Genomic DNA, 18,138 nt, shown 5'->3' with positions numbered 1-18,138 from the left:
CCCGTAACACAAGTCCATCAGGTACTTACCACGGGGCCAGACTGACGTGGTGTAAAGCGTCCATAGATATTATTATACATTATTACTAGCTGTCCCGGCAAATGTTGTTTTGCCATACAAAGTATTGTTACGTGCTAGGGTTCGAGGATTTGGAGAGAAAGACCTGGTGACTCTCTTGAAGACTTTATTAACACTGCACTAAACACTAGGTCACAACACTTAGCACTAAGTACAAACACAAATCACTTGGTCCAATCACTAAGCACTATCACTGTCCTAGGTCGTAGCCAAGTCGCAGGTTTCACTGGTTCACTCACTATTGATCACTCCGAAATCGCCTCGATGATAGCTCGAAAGGAACTGACTTGCCGGGTCTGCCTGCGGCTCTTTTTATATGGCGAGACGAATTCCAGAAATTTCCCGATTACACGTAAACAAGTAAACAACCGTGGGAAATTTCTAGTAGGCTCGGGAATGTGCCACAATAAAACTGCCGTCCTTGCGATAAGTGCAGTAAGTTGAATTTAATTTAGACCTTATGGACTCAGTCATAAGGTCTAAATTCAAACACGCTAACAAATAAAGGGTAAACACGTAAACAAACATTGGACCTTTTTAGAAGGTTCGAGTATGTACTTGCGCACCACGTGTCCGTATACCATGTACCGTAACACTACTCCCCTCTTAGAGATGCTCGTCCCGAGCATCATTGTTACTGCCATGGTATCGCGCCAGACGGTCTATGTGTACCACTTTGAATGTCCCTCTTGGTTGCTTTTGAATCCTGTAAGTCACATCGTTCAATCGGGTAACCACTTTGTATGGGCCGTCCCACTTGGTCTGCAACTTTGGAGATTTGCCTTTTCGGCGAGTTGGGTTATGCAGCCACACCAGTGACCCTTCTTCGAAGCCGCTTGTATTCGATTTCCAGTCGTATCTGGTCTTCATGTTCTCACTTGACTGTAACCCATTTTCCCGAACCATGGCGTGTATATAGCGCATCTTTTCCCTTAAATCGCAGACATAATCTGGTACGGTCTTTGGTTCTTCCGGTGATCCTCCTGTCAAGAGGTCTACTGGTACTCGCAGTTCTCTACCGTAATTGACATACGCCGGGGTAGCTTTTATGCTCTCATGCTCGGCGGTACGGTACGACAGAAGGAAGAGCGGTATATACTTGTCCCAGTCCTTTTGTTTCTCATCTACCAATTTCGCCAAATGCCTCTCAAGGGTCTGGTTAAATCTCTCAACCATTCCATCAGACTGTGGATGGTACGCGGTGGTCCTCGTTTTATGCATTCCCAAAATTCTGCACACTTCCTGGAAGACCTGCGATTCGAAATTCCTGCCCTGATCGGAATGGATTTCTAGAGGCACACCAAAGCGAGATATTACTTCTTCGACTAGCTTAGAAGCAACTGTTGTAGCTTCCTGGTTTGGTATGGCGAACACTTCGGGCCATTTGGTGAAGTAATCCATGACAACCATGAAATACTTGTTTCCTGATTCTGTTACAGGAAATGGCCCAGCTACGTCAACTGCGATTCGTTCCCACGGTGCGCCAACGTTATACAAGCGCAGGCTCCCACGGCTCCTTGTCTGTGGTCCCTTCACTGCAGCGCAAGTAGTGCATTTGCGGCACCAATCCTGTACATCGTCTCGACAATGTAACCAGTAGAATCGTTCTCGCACTTTTGTTAACGTCCTCTTTACTCCTAGATGACCTCCTGATACGCCATCATGCATTTCACGGAGAACATCCGGTACTCTCGTTCTTGGGACAACTATCTGAAGATGGAACTCTCTGCCGTTGGTCTTCTCCCATTTCCGGTAGAGTATTCCGTTTTGAAGTATCAGGCTGTCCCATTGCGCCCAGTACGCCTTAGTGACAGCGCCAGTGGGTGCAACCTCACTCCAGATTGGTTTTTCATCACCCCGTTTCTTCCATGTGATGATGTGCCGAAGGTCGTCATCTGTTTCTTGAGCCTCCCTCATAGCATCATTCTCCCATGGACCCAAAGGACTTGTTTTCGTTAACTTTAATGTTACTTCATTAGATTCCTGCTTAACACAATGTTTGCAGTCTTCCGAACACGGCCTTCGCGAAAGTGCGTCGGCATTTCCATGTGCCTTTCCGCTGCGGTGTTCCGTCTTGAAGTCATACTCCTGGAGTTGTTCAATCCATCGAGCTACTTGGCCTTCTGGGTTCTTGAATTGTAGTAGCCACTTCAAGGCTGCGTGATCAGTTCGCAGTAAAAAGTGTCTGCCGATGAGATACTTGCTGAAATGTTGTAGCGTCTTTACGACAGCCAAGAGTTCTCTTCTTGTCACACAGTAGTTTCTCTCTGGCTTAGATAAAGATTTGCTGAAATATGCAATTACAACTTCTCTTTCACCCTGTTTTTGAGATAACACCCCTCCAATGGCCGTGTTGCTTGCGTCCGTGTCGACTATAAACTGACCTTCAGGTTGTGGATACCCCAGGATTGGTGTTTCACACAGATGTTTCTTTAGTTTCTGAAAAGAATCTTCGGAAGTCTCGTCCCAAATAAACTGTCGTTTATCTTCTGTCAGTCGATGTAATGGCTTGGCTATCTCTGAGAATCCCTTAACAAAACGCCTGTAGTAGGAGCATAGGCCGAGAAATGCCCGCACTTCGGTTTTGTTCTTAGGGGTTGGCCAATTTTGGACTGCTTCTAGTTTCTCCGGGTCCGTCTGAATTCCATCACTGGAGATAACATGGCCGAGATAGTTCACCTTACTCCTGAATAAACGACACTTTTTCGGATTCAACTTTAATTTGGCTCCCTCTATTTTGGCGAAAACTCGTTCTAAGTTTCGCAAATGGTCTTCGAAGTCGCGGCCAACAATGATGACGTCGTCCAAGTAGACTAAGCAAGCCTCTCCAACTAAGCCTGCCAGTACACACTCCATGAGTCGCTCAAATGTGGCAGGTGCGTTGCACAATCCAAAGGGCATGACGTTAAACTGCCATAAACCTTTACCGGTGGAGAAAGCTGTCTTCTCTTTGTCTTTTGGATGAATTTCCACCTGCCAGTATCCAGATTTCAGGTCCAGGGTCGAGAACCATTTCATGCCACTCAAGGTATCCAGAGTGTCGTCAATTCGAGGTAATGGATAACTGTCCTTCTTGGTGACATCATTGAGACGTCTGTAGTCCACACAAAATCTTGTACTGCCATCTTTCTTCTTCACTAATACAACCGGTGAGCACCACGGACTTGCAGACGGTTCAATGATCTTATGCCTTCTCATGTCCTCCAAAAGGCCTTCAACTTCTTTTTCCTTTGCAATGGGTATCCGTCTTGCTCGTTGACGAATTGGGTTCTCGCTTCCGGTATCTATCCTGTGCTGAACCATCGACGTTCTTCCAAGGTCGCCTTCCTGACTGGAGAAGATATTCGCGTGGCGTTGTAAAAACTTCTTAGCTTTCATGCCCTGCGAATAAGTCAGATTACTCTTGCAGTCATCGAGTAGTTCAGTCACTATTCCATAGTTGCTGGTGTTTACTGCGTCTGAGCCTGTGATCGAATTACACTTTCTCATCCAGACAACTTCCTCGCACTTTCCAATGACGTCACCTTTGTTCAAGCAGATCTCGCGATCACCAAGATTCAAAACTCTGACCACAGCGTTACTGCTTCCACTAACAAGGGTTCTTGCCGTCATCAATTTATGCGCTGATGTCTTGGTAGGTGTGTCTTCGATTAACACGCATCTGTTTGACTTCTTCTTTCCAGCTGGCGGTAGTTTCACCAGCACCCGAGCTTCCGCACGTCCAGGTATTATGACTTTCTTTACACATTCAACTTTCCCGCAGGCGCCTCCAAGGATGAAAATTTCTTCTTCGCCACACTTGAACACTCCGTCAGCGACATTAATTCTGCAGTTGTGCTTCTTCATGAAATCCAAACCCAAGATGCAATCATCCATAATCTCAGCCACGATAACGTCATGAGGGTATGAGGATCCCCCTACATTAATCGTAACTGACATTTCTCCCAGGACGGGTATTGGCTGACCGGAGGCAGTAAGGAGCCGACAGTTAATTCTCCTCTTGTGTCTTCTTGCGGCTTTTACCAAATTTGGGTTCACTATTGTTCTAGAGGCTCCTGTATCTAGAGTCATTGTGCAATCCGTCCCGTTAATAGTCCCCTGAATCACAAGACTATTCCCACTGCATGCTTGGGAGATAACAGTTATCGGGGCTTCCTCTGCTTCAGCCAGTACTCGCCCCTTAGTCCTGGCTTTTATTCGATTTCGGGCAGGGGACGAAGCCCCTTGCTTCTTCAGCTCCTCCATTTGTTCCTCGAGCCTTTTCATTCTTGCCATCTGGGTCTCCTTCTGCGGGCAGTTGAGCTGAATATGGCCCCTCTCGCCGCACTTGTAGCACATGGCTCCAGAACTTCTCTTCGTAGGAGCCTTAATCTCCTTCTGTGGGCAGTTGAGCTGAAGATGGCCCCTCTCGCCGCACTTGTAGCACATGGCTCCAGAACTTCTCTTCGAAGGAGCCTTAACCTCCTTGACTTCTTCAGAGACCTCGCGGATCTTATAGGTCTGCCGTATGTCACGCCGAACAGCCTCGACCTCCAAAGCATGCGCCAATGCTTCCTTAAGCGAGGTGTGGTGACGTAGCCTCACTGCAGCTCTGACCTCTAGGTCCCTGATTCCGTCGACAAATGCTTGCACAATGTTCGTGTCGATCATCTTGGAATCGGCTCCTGGGTGTGCCTTCTTGACCAGTTTTTCAATTTCCAACGCCCATTGTTGTAGTCCTTCTCCTGGGCGTTGGACTCTGTCACGCAGTTGGGCACGGAACACGTGCTCCAGATGTCGCTCCCCGTATCTGGATTCAAGTGCCTCCATTAGGTCTTGAAACCCATTTCCTGTATGCGCTTCTAGGACCGACAAAGCTTGCCCTCTGAGCGCAACAGTGAGAGCGGTCAGGCGTTGTTCATCATTCCATCCATTGGCAGAAGCAACAGTCTGGAATTGCTGACGATAAGCATTCCAAGAAGTAGTGCCGTCGTATGGTGGCACTTTTAATCTTGGCCCATGTGCCACTCCAGAATTTCCACTACACGTCGCGACTCCTGTGGTTTCCAGGCGCACTACTTTTTTCTGTAGTTCAGTGAGGCCGGTTTTCACATTTTCCACATCCACTCCCAACCCGGTAACGCGTTCGTCCATTACGTCGACGTCTTTACGAAGCTTATTCACCGTGTCACTAACATCCTTTATAGCCAAAAGCGCTTTTTCTTGGAGGTCCTTTTGTTGCTCTTGTGACTCCTGCAAAGCGCCGAGCTTGCGTTCTTGTAACTCTTGCAAAGCGCCGAGCTTGCGTTCTTGTAACTCTTGCAAAGCGCCGAGCTTGCGATCATGTGACTCTTGTGACTCTTGCAACGCGCTGAGCTTACGGTCTTGTGCCTCTTGCAAAGCACCGAGCTTGCGGTCTTGTGCCTCTTGTAAAGCGCCGAGCTTGCGGTCTTGTGACTCTTGTAAAGCGCCGAACTTGCGGTCTTGTGATTCTTGCAGAGCCTGAATTAACTCAATTAGGCTTTGTACTTGGGGAGCCACTTGAGGGGCCGCAGAAGCTACGGGCGATGCATGGTGGCTGGAGCCAGTAGGCAGGGGTTGAGCAGACGGAGCTCGGTGGGCGGAGCTAGTGGGCGTGGCCTGAGTGGGCGTGGCCTGGTGGGCGGAGCCAGTGGGCGTGGCCATGCCCAAAGTGGACGGAGCCTGAGGGGCGTGGCCAGTGGGCGTGTCCCGGTGGGCGGAGCCAGTGGGCGTGGCTTCAGCCAAAGTGGGCGGAGCCTGGTGGGCGTGGCCAGTGGGCGGAGCCATGTGGGCGGGGCCAGTGGGTGGGGCCTGTCCCACAGTGGGCGGAGCTTGGTCCCCAGTGGGTGTGGCCTCCGCAACTCCTCTCTCGGAGTCAATGGCAGCAGCTCGCTGCGCCCTTGTCCTGACACTCCCCTTGAAGTCCTCTCTCGGAGTCAATGGCATCTCCAAATCGCACTTCTGACACCAGTTGTTACGTGCTAGGGTTCGAGGATTTGGAGAGAAAGACCTGGTGACTCTCTTGAAGACTTTATTAACACTGCACTAAACACTAGGTCACAACACTTAGCACTAAGTACAAACACAAATCACTTGGTCCAATCACTAAGCACTATCACTGTCCTAGGTCGTAGCCAAGTCGCAGGTTTCACTGGTTCACTCACTATTGATCACTCCGAAATCGCCTCGATGATAGCTCGAAAGGAACTGACTTGCCGGGTCTGCCTGCGGCTCTTTTTATATGGCGAGACGAATTCCAGAAATTTCCCGATTACACGTAAACAAGTAAACAACCGTGGGAAATTTCTAGTAGGCTCGGGAATGTGCCACAATAAAACTGCCGTCCTTGCGATAAGTGCAGTAAGTTGAATTTAATTTAGACCTTATGGACTCAGTCATAAGGTCTAAATTCAAACACGCTAACAAATAAAGGGTAAACACGTAAACAAACATTGGACCTTTTTAGAAGGTTCGAGTATGTACTTGCGCACCACGTGTCCGTATACCATGTACCGTAACAGTATTTAGCCTATATTATTTTATTGAAGTGACTAAAAAGTATGGCACCATGGCGATGCCTATCGCTATCCCTTCGCAGGAGTACGGTAACTAACATTGTGACACGAGAATTTTATATATAAGATAATTATTATTAATACAAAATGTGAATTGTACATTTTTGCATATTGCCCAAGAATAAATCCTACATACAACTAGTTGTAGATTACGCAACCAAATTCTATCAAAATAACTAGTTGAATGGAATAAAGATTTGTTCTATTAAAAATCCGTTTTCGTTGTTGTATTTAAATTCAATTCAATTCAAATTCGCAGATTGTATTGAGATTACAACTTCACCTAAAAATAGTGCAATGAGGTGTATTGACTTTGTAAGTTTATGATTTCTGGACGATTTATTTATAATCATTGTAAACTTAGAACAAAACAACAGAATTTAGATGAGACGGCACTAAGCTTATTAATACTGCAGCTGGTGACTGCTATGAAATATGAAGTCTCGCATCGCTTGATTGCAGTGTAATAGCAACAAATTACGTAGTGCGATCTCGCATTTAGGGTTTAAAGCAGTGTTCCGCAAAAGGTGTGCCGCAGAAGACTGGTCTACCATGGTCAGTAGTTGGTGTGCCACAAAAAATGACATTTTACCCAAATATTCATTGTTTATAAGAACCAAAAAAAGGCAATATCTCAGAACTATCGACGAAAGGAATAAGAATTGGGAACAGAGGATTGCCATACATGCTGATTAATTTCTGGTTTTACCTTCAAAAACTTTCATTTTTCTAGCTGTACACAAAAAGTTTGCGGAACACTGGTTTAGAGTACAATTGAAACACTTACCTCAACACCGGTGACCCCCAGCGCCGTGACGAGGTTCGGCGTCATCCGGAACGGCACCTTCTCCGGCACCCGCAGCGTCTTGCCCTTCTCGAAGCACACGTTATAGTCTATATGCACCACTTCGCCCGACGTCAAGTCCACTAGCACATTGTCCAGATGTCTGTCACCCAAACCGATGATGTAGCCGATCATGCTCATCACCGCCACCGAGTAGCTGTACCGACGCGTCATCTGCCACCACTGTTCGGGGCTAACGCTGCTGCACCACAGCTCGCGCCACAGCAGATCCTTCGGAGTCTCAGCCGACAGCTCCTCCAGGACTTGCTTTAAGATGGACACAGGCCACTCCTTTCGGTTCTCTGTCGATATGCCGGCCTCCTTCAGGAGAGGATTGAGCTTGTTGTAGAACAGCTCGGACGGTCGAAGAACGTTGACGGTCTTGTTAGTTTTGGCGGACTGGATGGCCGCTTCGCGATTCTGCCAGCGCTTGTACAGCGCGAACAGGGGCGTGACGTTGTCGACCCAGCTGATGAGGCCGGAGCGAGGGCCGAGTGGTATGACGGAGTAGTGGCGGGCTCGGTACGTCTGGTTGTCGTTGCTCTCGGAGTCCCGCGCCAGCATTGTGTTCGTGATCGACAGAAGCTGCATAATCCTCTCGTCCAGATGTAGATCTTCGAGGCCCTGAAATTATTAAATAAAAGATATAACATGTTTCATTTTTTAGGGTTCCGTAGCCAAATGGCAAAAAACGGAACCCTTATAGATTCGTCATGTCTGTCGATTGTCTGTCTGTCTGTCCGTGCGTATGTCACAGTCATTAAATGAGAAACTATGAGAGCTATACTATTGAACCGCATTAAGATTTTGATACAAAAATGGAAAAATTATTAAAAATATTAGGGGTCCCCATAGGTACAAAGAAACAAAAAATTTTTGAATTCTGAATAGTTTACGAGAGAGACTCTTCCAAAGTGATATAATTGTCCCCCCCCCCCCCCCTCCCCCTCTAATTTCTAAAGTAGGGGCATGATAATTCTAAAAAAATATACTCGTATGACGTATATTACTATAAAAACTACCAACTAAAATTGGTTTGAACGAGATCTAGCAAATAGTTATTTATAAGTCATAAATGGTAAACCTTCATTTAACTTTCATTGAATCAACTGAAATATAACAAATCAAGAACCTTTTAATTTCTTAGAAATAAACCTTATTGCTGCTGCGGAACCTTTCATGGGCGAGTCCAACTCGCACTTGGCCGGTTTTTTTAATTTTAATAACAAATATCTATATATTACTAATATTATAAAGCTGAAGGAAATAAATAAATAGTTTGTACGTGCTAGGTTCTCAAACTACAGGACCGATTTTTATTAACCGACTTCAAAAAAGGAGGTTATCAATTCAACGCATATGTATGTAATATTTCCAGAACTGCCCAGTTTTTGTATATGTTAGTCTCTTTCAGTGTCTGAACAAATGTGCCAAATTTCAAAATGTATGTATGTATGTATATGAATGAATGTATGTATGTATTGTTACGGATACGGACACACAGTGCCATCTAGCGTCAAACCCGTGGAACTTATCGGGGGAACACAGACAACATAAATCCCCTACTCGATACTAGTTGGCGTTAGGTGTACGATTACATGAAATGAATAGAAATATTCAACCCATGTTTACAGAGTCAGATACGTTCTAGAAACGAATTCTCTGGAATATTCTGGCTCTTGCCTTAGCCAGTCAATCAGTTCAGTTTAAACGATTTTCAAGGCGACTTCGGAGTGAAAACAAGTGATCAAGAGTGATACCTACGACTTGGCTACGACCTAGGACAGTGATAGTGCTTAGAGTTTTGGACCTAGTGCTTTGTGTTAGACCTAGTGTTACAGCTAGTGAATAAAGTCTTCAAGAGAGTCAGCAGGTGTTTCTCTCCACATCCTTCGAACCCTAGCACGTAACAGTATGTTTTTATGTTTGTGTTCGCATATCTCCGGAACTATAAGTCCGACCTTTTTTTGTTGTACTAGGTATTGTAAATTGTTCAACTTAGGGAATGCTGCAACTTGCAAGTTCCATCAAAATCGGTTCAGTAGTTTTTGAGATAGGGAATTTTAATTCTCAATAATTACGTACAATTTTGAAGTCTGTTTTATCTTGTTAATGTAAGGCGTAGACTATAATATAGGTCTATTCAATACCGACCACGAGAAAGGACATCTAAGCTACTTTTTGCAGATGTAACCTGCATTTTCGGCAAAAATTGACCACGGAATTCTTAAGTAACGCGGGTGGAGCCTCGCGAATCATGAAGTAAATAGTATATCTATTTAAAGCTTACCTTGAAAAGGTATGTGTAAGTTTTTCCATCTGATCCATTAAACACCAATTTCTTCGGTCTGGTCTTCGTCGGCAATATTGTTACGTTGTTCTCTATAGACTTTATCCTCACACTGACTTTTCTCTGGTTTGTGTGCAGTCCGGGCATCGTTATCACTGTATCCTTTAATTCGGCGAGCACGGGGCTGATATCTGACATTTTCAGTACATAGGATGTTCTTTTATTTACTTTTTGTTGTAACTTAATCTGCAATTGCTTCAGGGGTGCCCAAGACTCCTGTGGTTTCTCCGGGTTTGCCGGATTCTTTATCTTATCTATCACTTCTGCGATTGCATCTTTGAATCTCGCCTGGAAAGCGGCTTCGTGGGGGGTCTCGGGCTTGGCAGAAGTGATCTGATTGAGTTGCTCCAACACGAACACGATCGGTTCAAATATTATGCGATGTTTTTCTTTGATGAGCTTTTCTTTTTCTTCCGCGGACAAATTCGTATTATTTTTTACTTTTATAACTTCGGCTTCGAGTTGGGTAAGTCTCTTACTGAAATCGGAGTGATGCTGGACGAGAGTACCCAAGCACAGTTCGTCCCACAGTAAATTGATTCTTTGGAGCTCCTTAACTAGTAATTTCACCTGCTGTATTGTTCTCGGCGCTTGCTTGGACAGTGTTTCTACCATGTCTAAGAAGCATGAGTTGAGCTCATTGTTAACGACCTTCTCAGAGTCTGAGTCGTCTACGTCGAGTGTATCATCTTCGCTGTCTTCGTTATCGTTCGACAGGAAAGGCCTGGCTATGTTCAATTCTGGGAAACTATTTTGTTCATTTTCAACAGCACCGACGACGGCTGGGAAGGTTATAAGATGCGGAGTGTCTTCCGCCAGTCTACATAGTAAATCTGATACGCACTTTCTTACATAAGTCTCGGGATGGTTGAGTCTTGAAAACAATTGCGGAATTATAACTTTCCAGGGTTGAGTGGGTGTGTTTGCCAATCCAGACTCCAGAACACTCTGCAGCTCCATGGCGTGTTTTACGATTAAACGCAATAGTCTAAGTGTGGCATTTACTACGGCATTTTCTCCGCTATGGTTTATATAATCTGAAGCACATATCAATTGCAAAAATTTAAAGTAAGCGTCAGCTGACAATTCGAAATAAGAAAACACTCGCTTCTGAGCTTGACGCCATATATTCACGAGAAGCGCTAGATGCTCCGGATAAGCGTTGTTGAGTGATGGAACAGTCCGCAATTGACTCTCTATCATCTCTGATGTATTAATTTCATTCCAATCGATATCTTCTTCGTCACACGTCGCCTTCGTTTTCGACAGTATTTCGCATACGGCTTCAAAATCTTGTTGGGAACATCCGATCATAACGCTTTCTATTTGAAGTTTATCATTGTCGGTTAGCTGCTCTCGAGTTTTAGAACTGAATTCGACCATTTTGCGTCCCCATCTGAAACACCAAGCAGCAAAATTTGCCCACGCCTTAGCCAATCCTGGACATTGGTTAACGCCGAATTGTAAAAGTTTACCAACAGCTGAATCCGACAAAGGTATTACATTTTCCGAAACATTATTGTCTACTAAGCCTATCTCAGGTAGAGCAGACACCAGTTTTAGCAGTGGGGAGTCGCTTTCCAGTATATCTTCATTTTCATTTTGGACCCACTTTGATAGCGTAAGTAGCATCCTGGTTCCCTTCTCGCGTAGTTCATAACTTTGTTCTCCCATGGCCAGTCTTTGTGAAAATCCAAGAGAAATACTGGCACATAGGTTTATGGCTCGTTTTCTTAAATCTTCTCTAGTATATGTAACTTTGCAAAGCTCTGTCAGTGCAGTTGCATTATTCAACGTCCATATGTCCATATCGTAAGTATTGGGAGACGCAATCAAAATTTCACTTAACTCATCTAAGTTATCAAAGTTTAAGCACATTTGTAATGGTTGGTTCTGCTTAAAATGTTTTAATAGTTCTCTTTCCGCCATTTGTGTGTTTACATTCTTGCGTGCACTCCTTATTATGTCTAAGCGAAGACACTCGTTATAAAATATGTTTTCTTCCGTCATATGCATTTTTGAAAAGTATTGATGCCACCACATCACTCTACTTAGATTTTTCATGTCAGTTCCATAATTATTTTCTTTTATAGCTGGCTTAAAAGGATTTACAATTGCTTTTCCATTATGTATGACATTTATCAAACCATGAGTAGCTAACTGAAGAACAGCAATTTCTTTTAGAAAAGAAATTGCATTAGTTCTTGAAAATTCTTCTGTGCTATGATTTAAAATAGCTTCACAACTGTTTAGGACGTCCATGTACTTCTGATCGTAATCGTAATGAAAAATATTAAGTGCAGCGCCTTTAAGCGTTATTTCTATTTTATTCAGTACTTCTTCATAAGAATTATTACTTTTGTGTATTTCCTTTGCATCGACATCTAGCACATCCCAGTTACTAAGTTCTGGAACTTCCATACCTTCTTCAAACAATTTTAATGCATGCTCCAAAGAATCTGTACGCGACTGTTTTTCGTTTTCTTTTTCATTCCAATTTTGAAGCTCCTCCCAACTCTGAATGCTTTTGTAACACTGCGTAAGTTGTTCACTTACAAATTTATTAATCTTGACGTCATTTTTAACATTATTTGGCTTGTCTTTTTCTTCTTCATCATTTTTAGCTTCATCGTGACGTTGGTACAAGTCAATGGCGCCCTCAAATCTCGATTTTGCTTGTTCAGCGGCAGCCTTTAGCCAAGGAATTTTGACATCAAATTTCTGTTTTATCCATGCATAGAGCCCACTTATGACTTCTGGTTCCTGTATTTTTATTAAAGCCCTTGCCATGCTCATTGCTATTACTTCGATATCGTTATTCGTTTTTGCTTTTAAAGCATTCTGAAGTATAAATGAACCGTGACAAATTGCAGCACCGTATTCTCCCGAATATATACTCACGACCAGGGCTGCTGGTCGAATTCTGTTTTGCCATTCGCGACAGGTTGGCCAGTTTGTATGGAAGAAAGTCTTCACAGGTTTGGGTACTACCGTAAGAACTGTAGCTGTTCCGTCTGCGGCGTTGAAGGTGTACTTCTCTAGGAACATCATAAACTCAATGAGCCATCTAGCCCTGGTCTGCTCCGCGACAACAACATCGTGAATTTTCTTTTGGTCCCCACTGACATATTTTGATTCAACTGAAGATATTTCCCTTGCGATTCCTTTTAAAGTTCCTTCTATTTTAGTGAATGTCTCCTGTGGTTTGCCAAGAGCTGTTCTGAGTTTTAGTGATATACAAGTGTGAGCTAATTCTGAAAGAGCCCAGCTAATAGTCATTGATGTGAAGCTTGTAACACATTGTCGAAAAAATAGATGATTACATTCATCACCCTCTTGGGCTTGCAATGGCCAGGATGACATAAATATATCGAGCAAAAAGCTCTTTTCTTCATTATTGACTAGCATTAAACTGTTCATTATAACCTTAAAGTGATGTGTTGGTAAGACTTGAAATGATCCTTTGGTCAAATAATCCTTGAATGAATTTAATTTTGTGTCCCAACTTATATTGCACGGAGTTGTTTTACGGTTCGTAAATATTTTCACAACTTGCTTGTCTAATTCTTGCTGAACAACATCCCACGGCAGTTTAAAAGCCACTTGTTTACTCAGCTTGGCTACAGTTTTGTTTCCACTGTCAACATGAAGCATGCATAAAATTGCCAAAGTCTTATATAATAAAGCATTACAAACTAAGTTGTTATTGTTCAAAAGAAAATCAAAATTCTTTAGCACAAGTAAGACTATGTCATCATCAAAGCTGTATCCGAGTTTCAGCATATTTGTTATCAGCACAAGAATAGATACACTCACTATTGGCAAATACTTGTCCAGCTGGTTAAATATATCAAAGGCCCAATTTAATAACAACAATGTTGTCTCTTTCGGTACTTGTTCATCTAGAATCATACCCAGTGTATTCAAAATAACTGCAAGATGGCCTGAAGTTGGGCTTTTACTGGAAACCTCACCTAAATTCAAGTTGGTAAGGCCAAAAAGGTCACTGGCTCTCTGTTGGGTGCTCGATACTAAATCACTTGAAGATATGAAATGGTTGTTCTTCTTGCAATGAGAGTAGAGGAGATAGAGTATGGCATAATGCAGGGCTGGTCTTTCTCTCGTCAAAGTTTTGTCATGTGGGCACATTTTTATAGCCAGTAACTCTAGTATACTAGGTTGCAGAGCCCACATTCCAATTATAGAATTGCTTGCATTAGCCAGTTCAGATAGGCACTGCAGGTAGAAAATGATATTTTTCTCTGCATCATCCTTACTTACTACTTCTGTATATTCAACTTGAGTGATGTGTATGTTAGGTACAATAACAGCAAAAGAATTTTGTAGGTCTGACAGAACATACTTATAGGTCTCCTGCAACAGTGGTATATTCTTTAGGTTTAACAAGTTGCTGTAAACAGTCATAACTGCCGTCATGACCTGCAGATTATTGGTATATCTTACTTGCCTTAATACAGAGTCTGGGCCAATGATTTGAGTGATGAACTCTATAGGTAAGTTGGAAGCAATTTCCTTTATAGTAGATGATATTAAATGAATGATACTCAGGCACACCAAGTCATCTACTTGCAAGTAGTTCTCCATCTCTACTCCTATAAGTTCAAACAGCAATGCAGAGCAGGAGGTGGATTTGGACTGTAAATATTTAAGCATCAGTATTATACACTCATTACCAGCCAGTATCAAATCAGTTTCAGCATCATCCTTTAAGGTATCCATAATAACTTGCAGTATCTTAGTCAAGGAGTCCACTAGAAAACTCCATGTGACAGTTTGGGAAACATTGGGATTCAGAAGGCTCCCCAAACTTCTGACCACTGTGTTAAAAACATTAAGAAATGAAGAGATCTTCTGCATACAATCCTCTTGAGACCCATCATCGGAGTCTTTGTTGTCTTTGGTTTCTAAGTCATTGCTGTAGGCTACCATATCTTCAATAAATTGTTTGAGCAAATTGATGGAGAATACAACATCCGCCTGCCAGTGCCGGCTCAGTTTATATAGGGACTGAAGAGCAAAGTCTTTTACATTCTTGGGCTGAGCGTTGTCCACATGCCAGCCGACTAAAATGTCCACAGTATCCACAAAGTGATTTGCAAAGTGTTCCGGATAAGAGTTGGATAACAGGATCATGGCATTGATGGCCGCCATGAATACTTCAGCAGAATCTGTCCCTTCAATTATGACTTGCAACTTCTCAAGTGCTAGCTCAGCGAAGTCCGACAAATGTGGGGTCTCGTAGTCAAGCTGAAATGTCTCAGTAAACGACAGTGTCAGCAAATGTTTGATGGATGCATTGTGTACAGAGTAGTTGGACTCAATCCACTCAAGATGTTTACGAAAATCTGGACCCATTATATAGCCGATTCTCCCCAGCACCACAGCAGCACTCTCCTTGGTCTCTAAACTTGGTGCATCATACAGAACATCTAACAACGAGTCAACGAGTATGTCATAGGATCTTCTAATGTATCTGGCGTTTTCGGGCATCATCACTGCGTCCTGCAGTTTGCTACAGATCAGAAGGGACTTCTCCACGTCGACCTCGGCGCAGAGGCGCCGCAACAGTTTCGATATGCGCGGGTCCTCCGGAAGATTGACGACTAAATCCGATCTCTCGTAGTATTTGTTACTGTTTCCCTGCGACCAAGAGTCGTTACTGGCCGCGGTAAGCGGTTCGTGGTATTTGTAGGAATTGTCTTCGCGGTCCCCGCGTGGCGGGAAACCACCTCTGCCTCGCGTTCCACCTCTCCCGCCGCCTCGGGAGTGCCGGAACTCGGTGACGCGACCCCGAGACCGGAACCGGGGGTCTCTCGGCCCCCCGAAAGACGACGGGCCATCGTAGGACCCGATATAACCTCTGACCTTATCATCCGCTGTGTTTTCATGTCCGATTTCTTCCCTATCCGAAGTATCATCAGTTACTTTCGGGTTTTTCACTCTACTATTTGCATTGGTGGACAGCATTACTAAAACTTCTAATCAATTTTATTTTAAAAACACACATTGCCAAGGAATTTCATCAAAATTATTGCCAAAATCGGGGCTCACAATTTCTGTAAACCAAAGATCTCTCGCCAACAGTGAAACAGACACCTATGACAATTGACAACAATTAATGTCATTGCTTTTTTTTCTTATTATGGCACTGCGGCTATTTAACAATTTTTGCCCGATATCAATAATGGCAACTTAAAAAATAAATAAATAGCCGTTCAATCAAACAGCTAGCTAGCCCTTTGACTTAACAACGCCATTCAATCACACGGCTTTACGTCGTTTAGTCGACTTGTTAACTACAACGTTCAACACTACAGCTAGACGACGTTTAGCCAACTGGTTTAATGGCAAATTAACTGGGGTGACTATTAGTTTAATATGTAATTTGGGAGAATAGGAAAACTTTTTGTATTTTTAAATTGAAAGATTATTCTCGTATTAAGTTTAAGGGGTGACCAAAAGTTTAATGCAATAAATAAAAATAAAAAATTCTGAGGCATGTTTTCGCTGGCTGCTGCCGCAGCACTGTCACAGTTTTAACCTAACCTACTTTTGGACTTTCTGGATTGTGTTTGTTTTTGTTTTGGCGCCACGTTCATAATATGAACGTGGCGAGAATATATTATGCGTGTGGCGTATATATTATAAAGCCTTGTCGAGCTGTCATAAAGTTTAGTAATATATTTTTATTGAATATTAAAAGAAAAAGTAATCTAGTGGATTTCTAGGGGGAAATCAAATTAGTTCAGGGATACGGCGCGGCCGAGACCATCTGGCAACACTGCTGAATTTTTATTTTTGATTGGAGCAAAGGACTCGTTTCCAGCTCCCAATAAATAAAAAAAAATTTTTTTTGATGGTATTATGTACATAAAATAACCTAACTTTCACGTGTTTTCTAGTTTTTTTGTGAATTTTTTTGTACTGTTACACGGCAACTGAATACGATTCAATTTTCCAATAATATATTCATGCACCTACTGAAAAATGAAGTCCACAAAACAAACGAAACCACATAATTTGAAAGGTATAAAGTACCCTTTGATTTTACCAACTTATTGTATTTTTGCTGACTATATTTTTAATAATCTTTTCTTTTTTACATTACAGCACTTGAGATTAAACTTAACGAATCCTCGATAAACCCACACACAATATATTTTAAAGAACACACTGTAAGAGAACAGAGTAATGATAAACCCCCAGGAAGGACTCTATTCCTGATAAATATACCACCTTACGTCGATGAAAAAGGAATAGCAAATGCGTTCAGTGAAGCTGGCGTTGTCGACAATGTCATTTTCGCCTGTAAACCTAGCCCAAGCGAAGTCAAAACTCACAAATTTATCAAAGAACACTTACAACCTTCTTTTAGGGTTTGCTACATGGTGTTTAAAAAAGTGGCGCAACTACATAAGGCACTAACACTAACAAAATTACGTCCAATTACTTCTAATGATCATCAAATTTTAGTTGGTATGAAAAAATGGGCTGAGGAGTACAATTCGTCTGTAGTGCCATCTAAAGCATTGAAGGAAAGCATAGAAAGTTTCATGAGAGTACATGACAAAGAAATGAAAGAAATTGAAAAGATTAGCAAGAAATTGGAGAAAGAAGATGATGATGGATGGATAACCGTTACAAAGAAAGGCAAAGTTCAAAGTTTTGCTCGTTCAGAAAAAGTGGAAAACAAAATCATGGCTAAAGAAGAGAACAATAAAAAACGAAAGGAACTTAAAAACTTTTACACTTTCCAAATAAGAGAATCAAAAATGAAACACATTGTTGCATTGAGGCAAAAGTTTGAGGAAGACAAAAAGAAGATAGCTCAAATAAAACAGAGTAGGAGGTTTAAACCATTTTAAATAAAAACATCATGTAGTAAAGAACTTAATGTGCTTTATTTTGATACTTTATCATTAGAAATTATTATATTATTATCTATTTACAATCTTAGAACTTCTATTTTTATACCTGCCAAAAAAGACCGATTTAATAGTTAAACTGATTCATTGTGGATGGCATGTTTCAGTGCCATCCCTTTTTTTGCATGTGGCGTGAGGATTTGTGTTATTTTAAAATCAATGATAACTCCTACAATTAAGCTTTAAAAAAGTTTTTGCCCAGAATCTATCTTCATTTTTTACGTATATTAATCTCGTAGCCTTCGTTTTTGGATATTGTAAGATTTTTTATAGAATAGGGCCCACCAACCTTTTTGAAAGTCGCATTTATTTTGTAATGAAGCGTCATATTATGATAATAAATTA

The 18,138-nt window shown here is 42.5% G+C and overlaps 2 protein-coding genes across 2 annotated transcripts in view; one reads left to right on the top strand and one right to left on the bottom strand.

Moving 5' to 3' along the window:
- The window catches only part of LOC121739160 (serine/threonine-protein kinase SMG1), a 152,950-nt gene extending 137,017 nt beyond the window's left edge, over positions 1-15,933 (bottom strand). The window contains exons 1-2 of the mRNA XM_042131501.1: positions 9,788-15,933; positions 7,441-8,121 (exon numbers count right to left, since the gene is read on the bottom strand). Of these exons, the coding sequence (XP_041987435.1) occupies positions 7,441-8,121; positions 9,788-15,835 (6,729 nt within the window). The 5' untranslated portion in view covers positions 15,836-15,933. The remainder of the gene's footprint in view (positions 1-7,440; positions 8,122-9,787) is intronic.
- Positions 15,934-16,730: 797 nt separating this feature from the next.
- On the top strand, positions 16,731-17,757 carry LOC121738648 (ribosomal RNA-processing protein 7 homolog A). The gene is made up of 2 exons (XM_042130850.1): positions 16,731-16,895; positions 16,979-17,757. Exons 1-2 carry the CDS (start codon positions 16,856-16,858, stop codon positions 17,731-17,733), a joined length of 795 nt encoding a protein of 264 aa, XP_041986784.1. The 5' UTR covers positions 16,731-16,855; the 3' UTR covers positions 17,734-17,757.
- Positions 17,758-18,138: the final 381 nt, after the last annotated feature.

The sequence above is a fragment of the Aricia agestis genome, chromosome Z (assembly GCF_905147365.1).
Source record: "Aricia agestis chromosome Z, ilAriAges1.1, whole genome shotgun sequence".
NCBI classification, from domain to species: domain Eukaryota; kingdom Metazoa; phylum Arthropoda; class Insecta; order Lepidoptera; family Lycaenidae; genus Aricia; species Aricia agestis.
Note: the sequence above shows the minus strand (reverse complement) of the source record. Positions and strands in the feature narration are given on the sequence as shown.

Bases quoted from the DNA above. Each gene is read 5' to 3' on its own strand.
- LOC121738648 (XM_042130850.1), top strand. From the start codon at position 16,856: ATGAAGTCCACAAAACAAACGAAACCACATAATTTGAAAG. The intron at 16,896-16,978 runs GTATAAAGTACC...TTTACATTACAG, and splicing joins GAAACCACATAATTTGAAAG to CACTTGAGATTAAACTTAAC.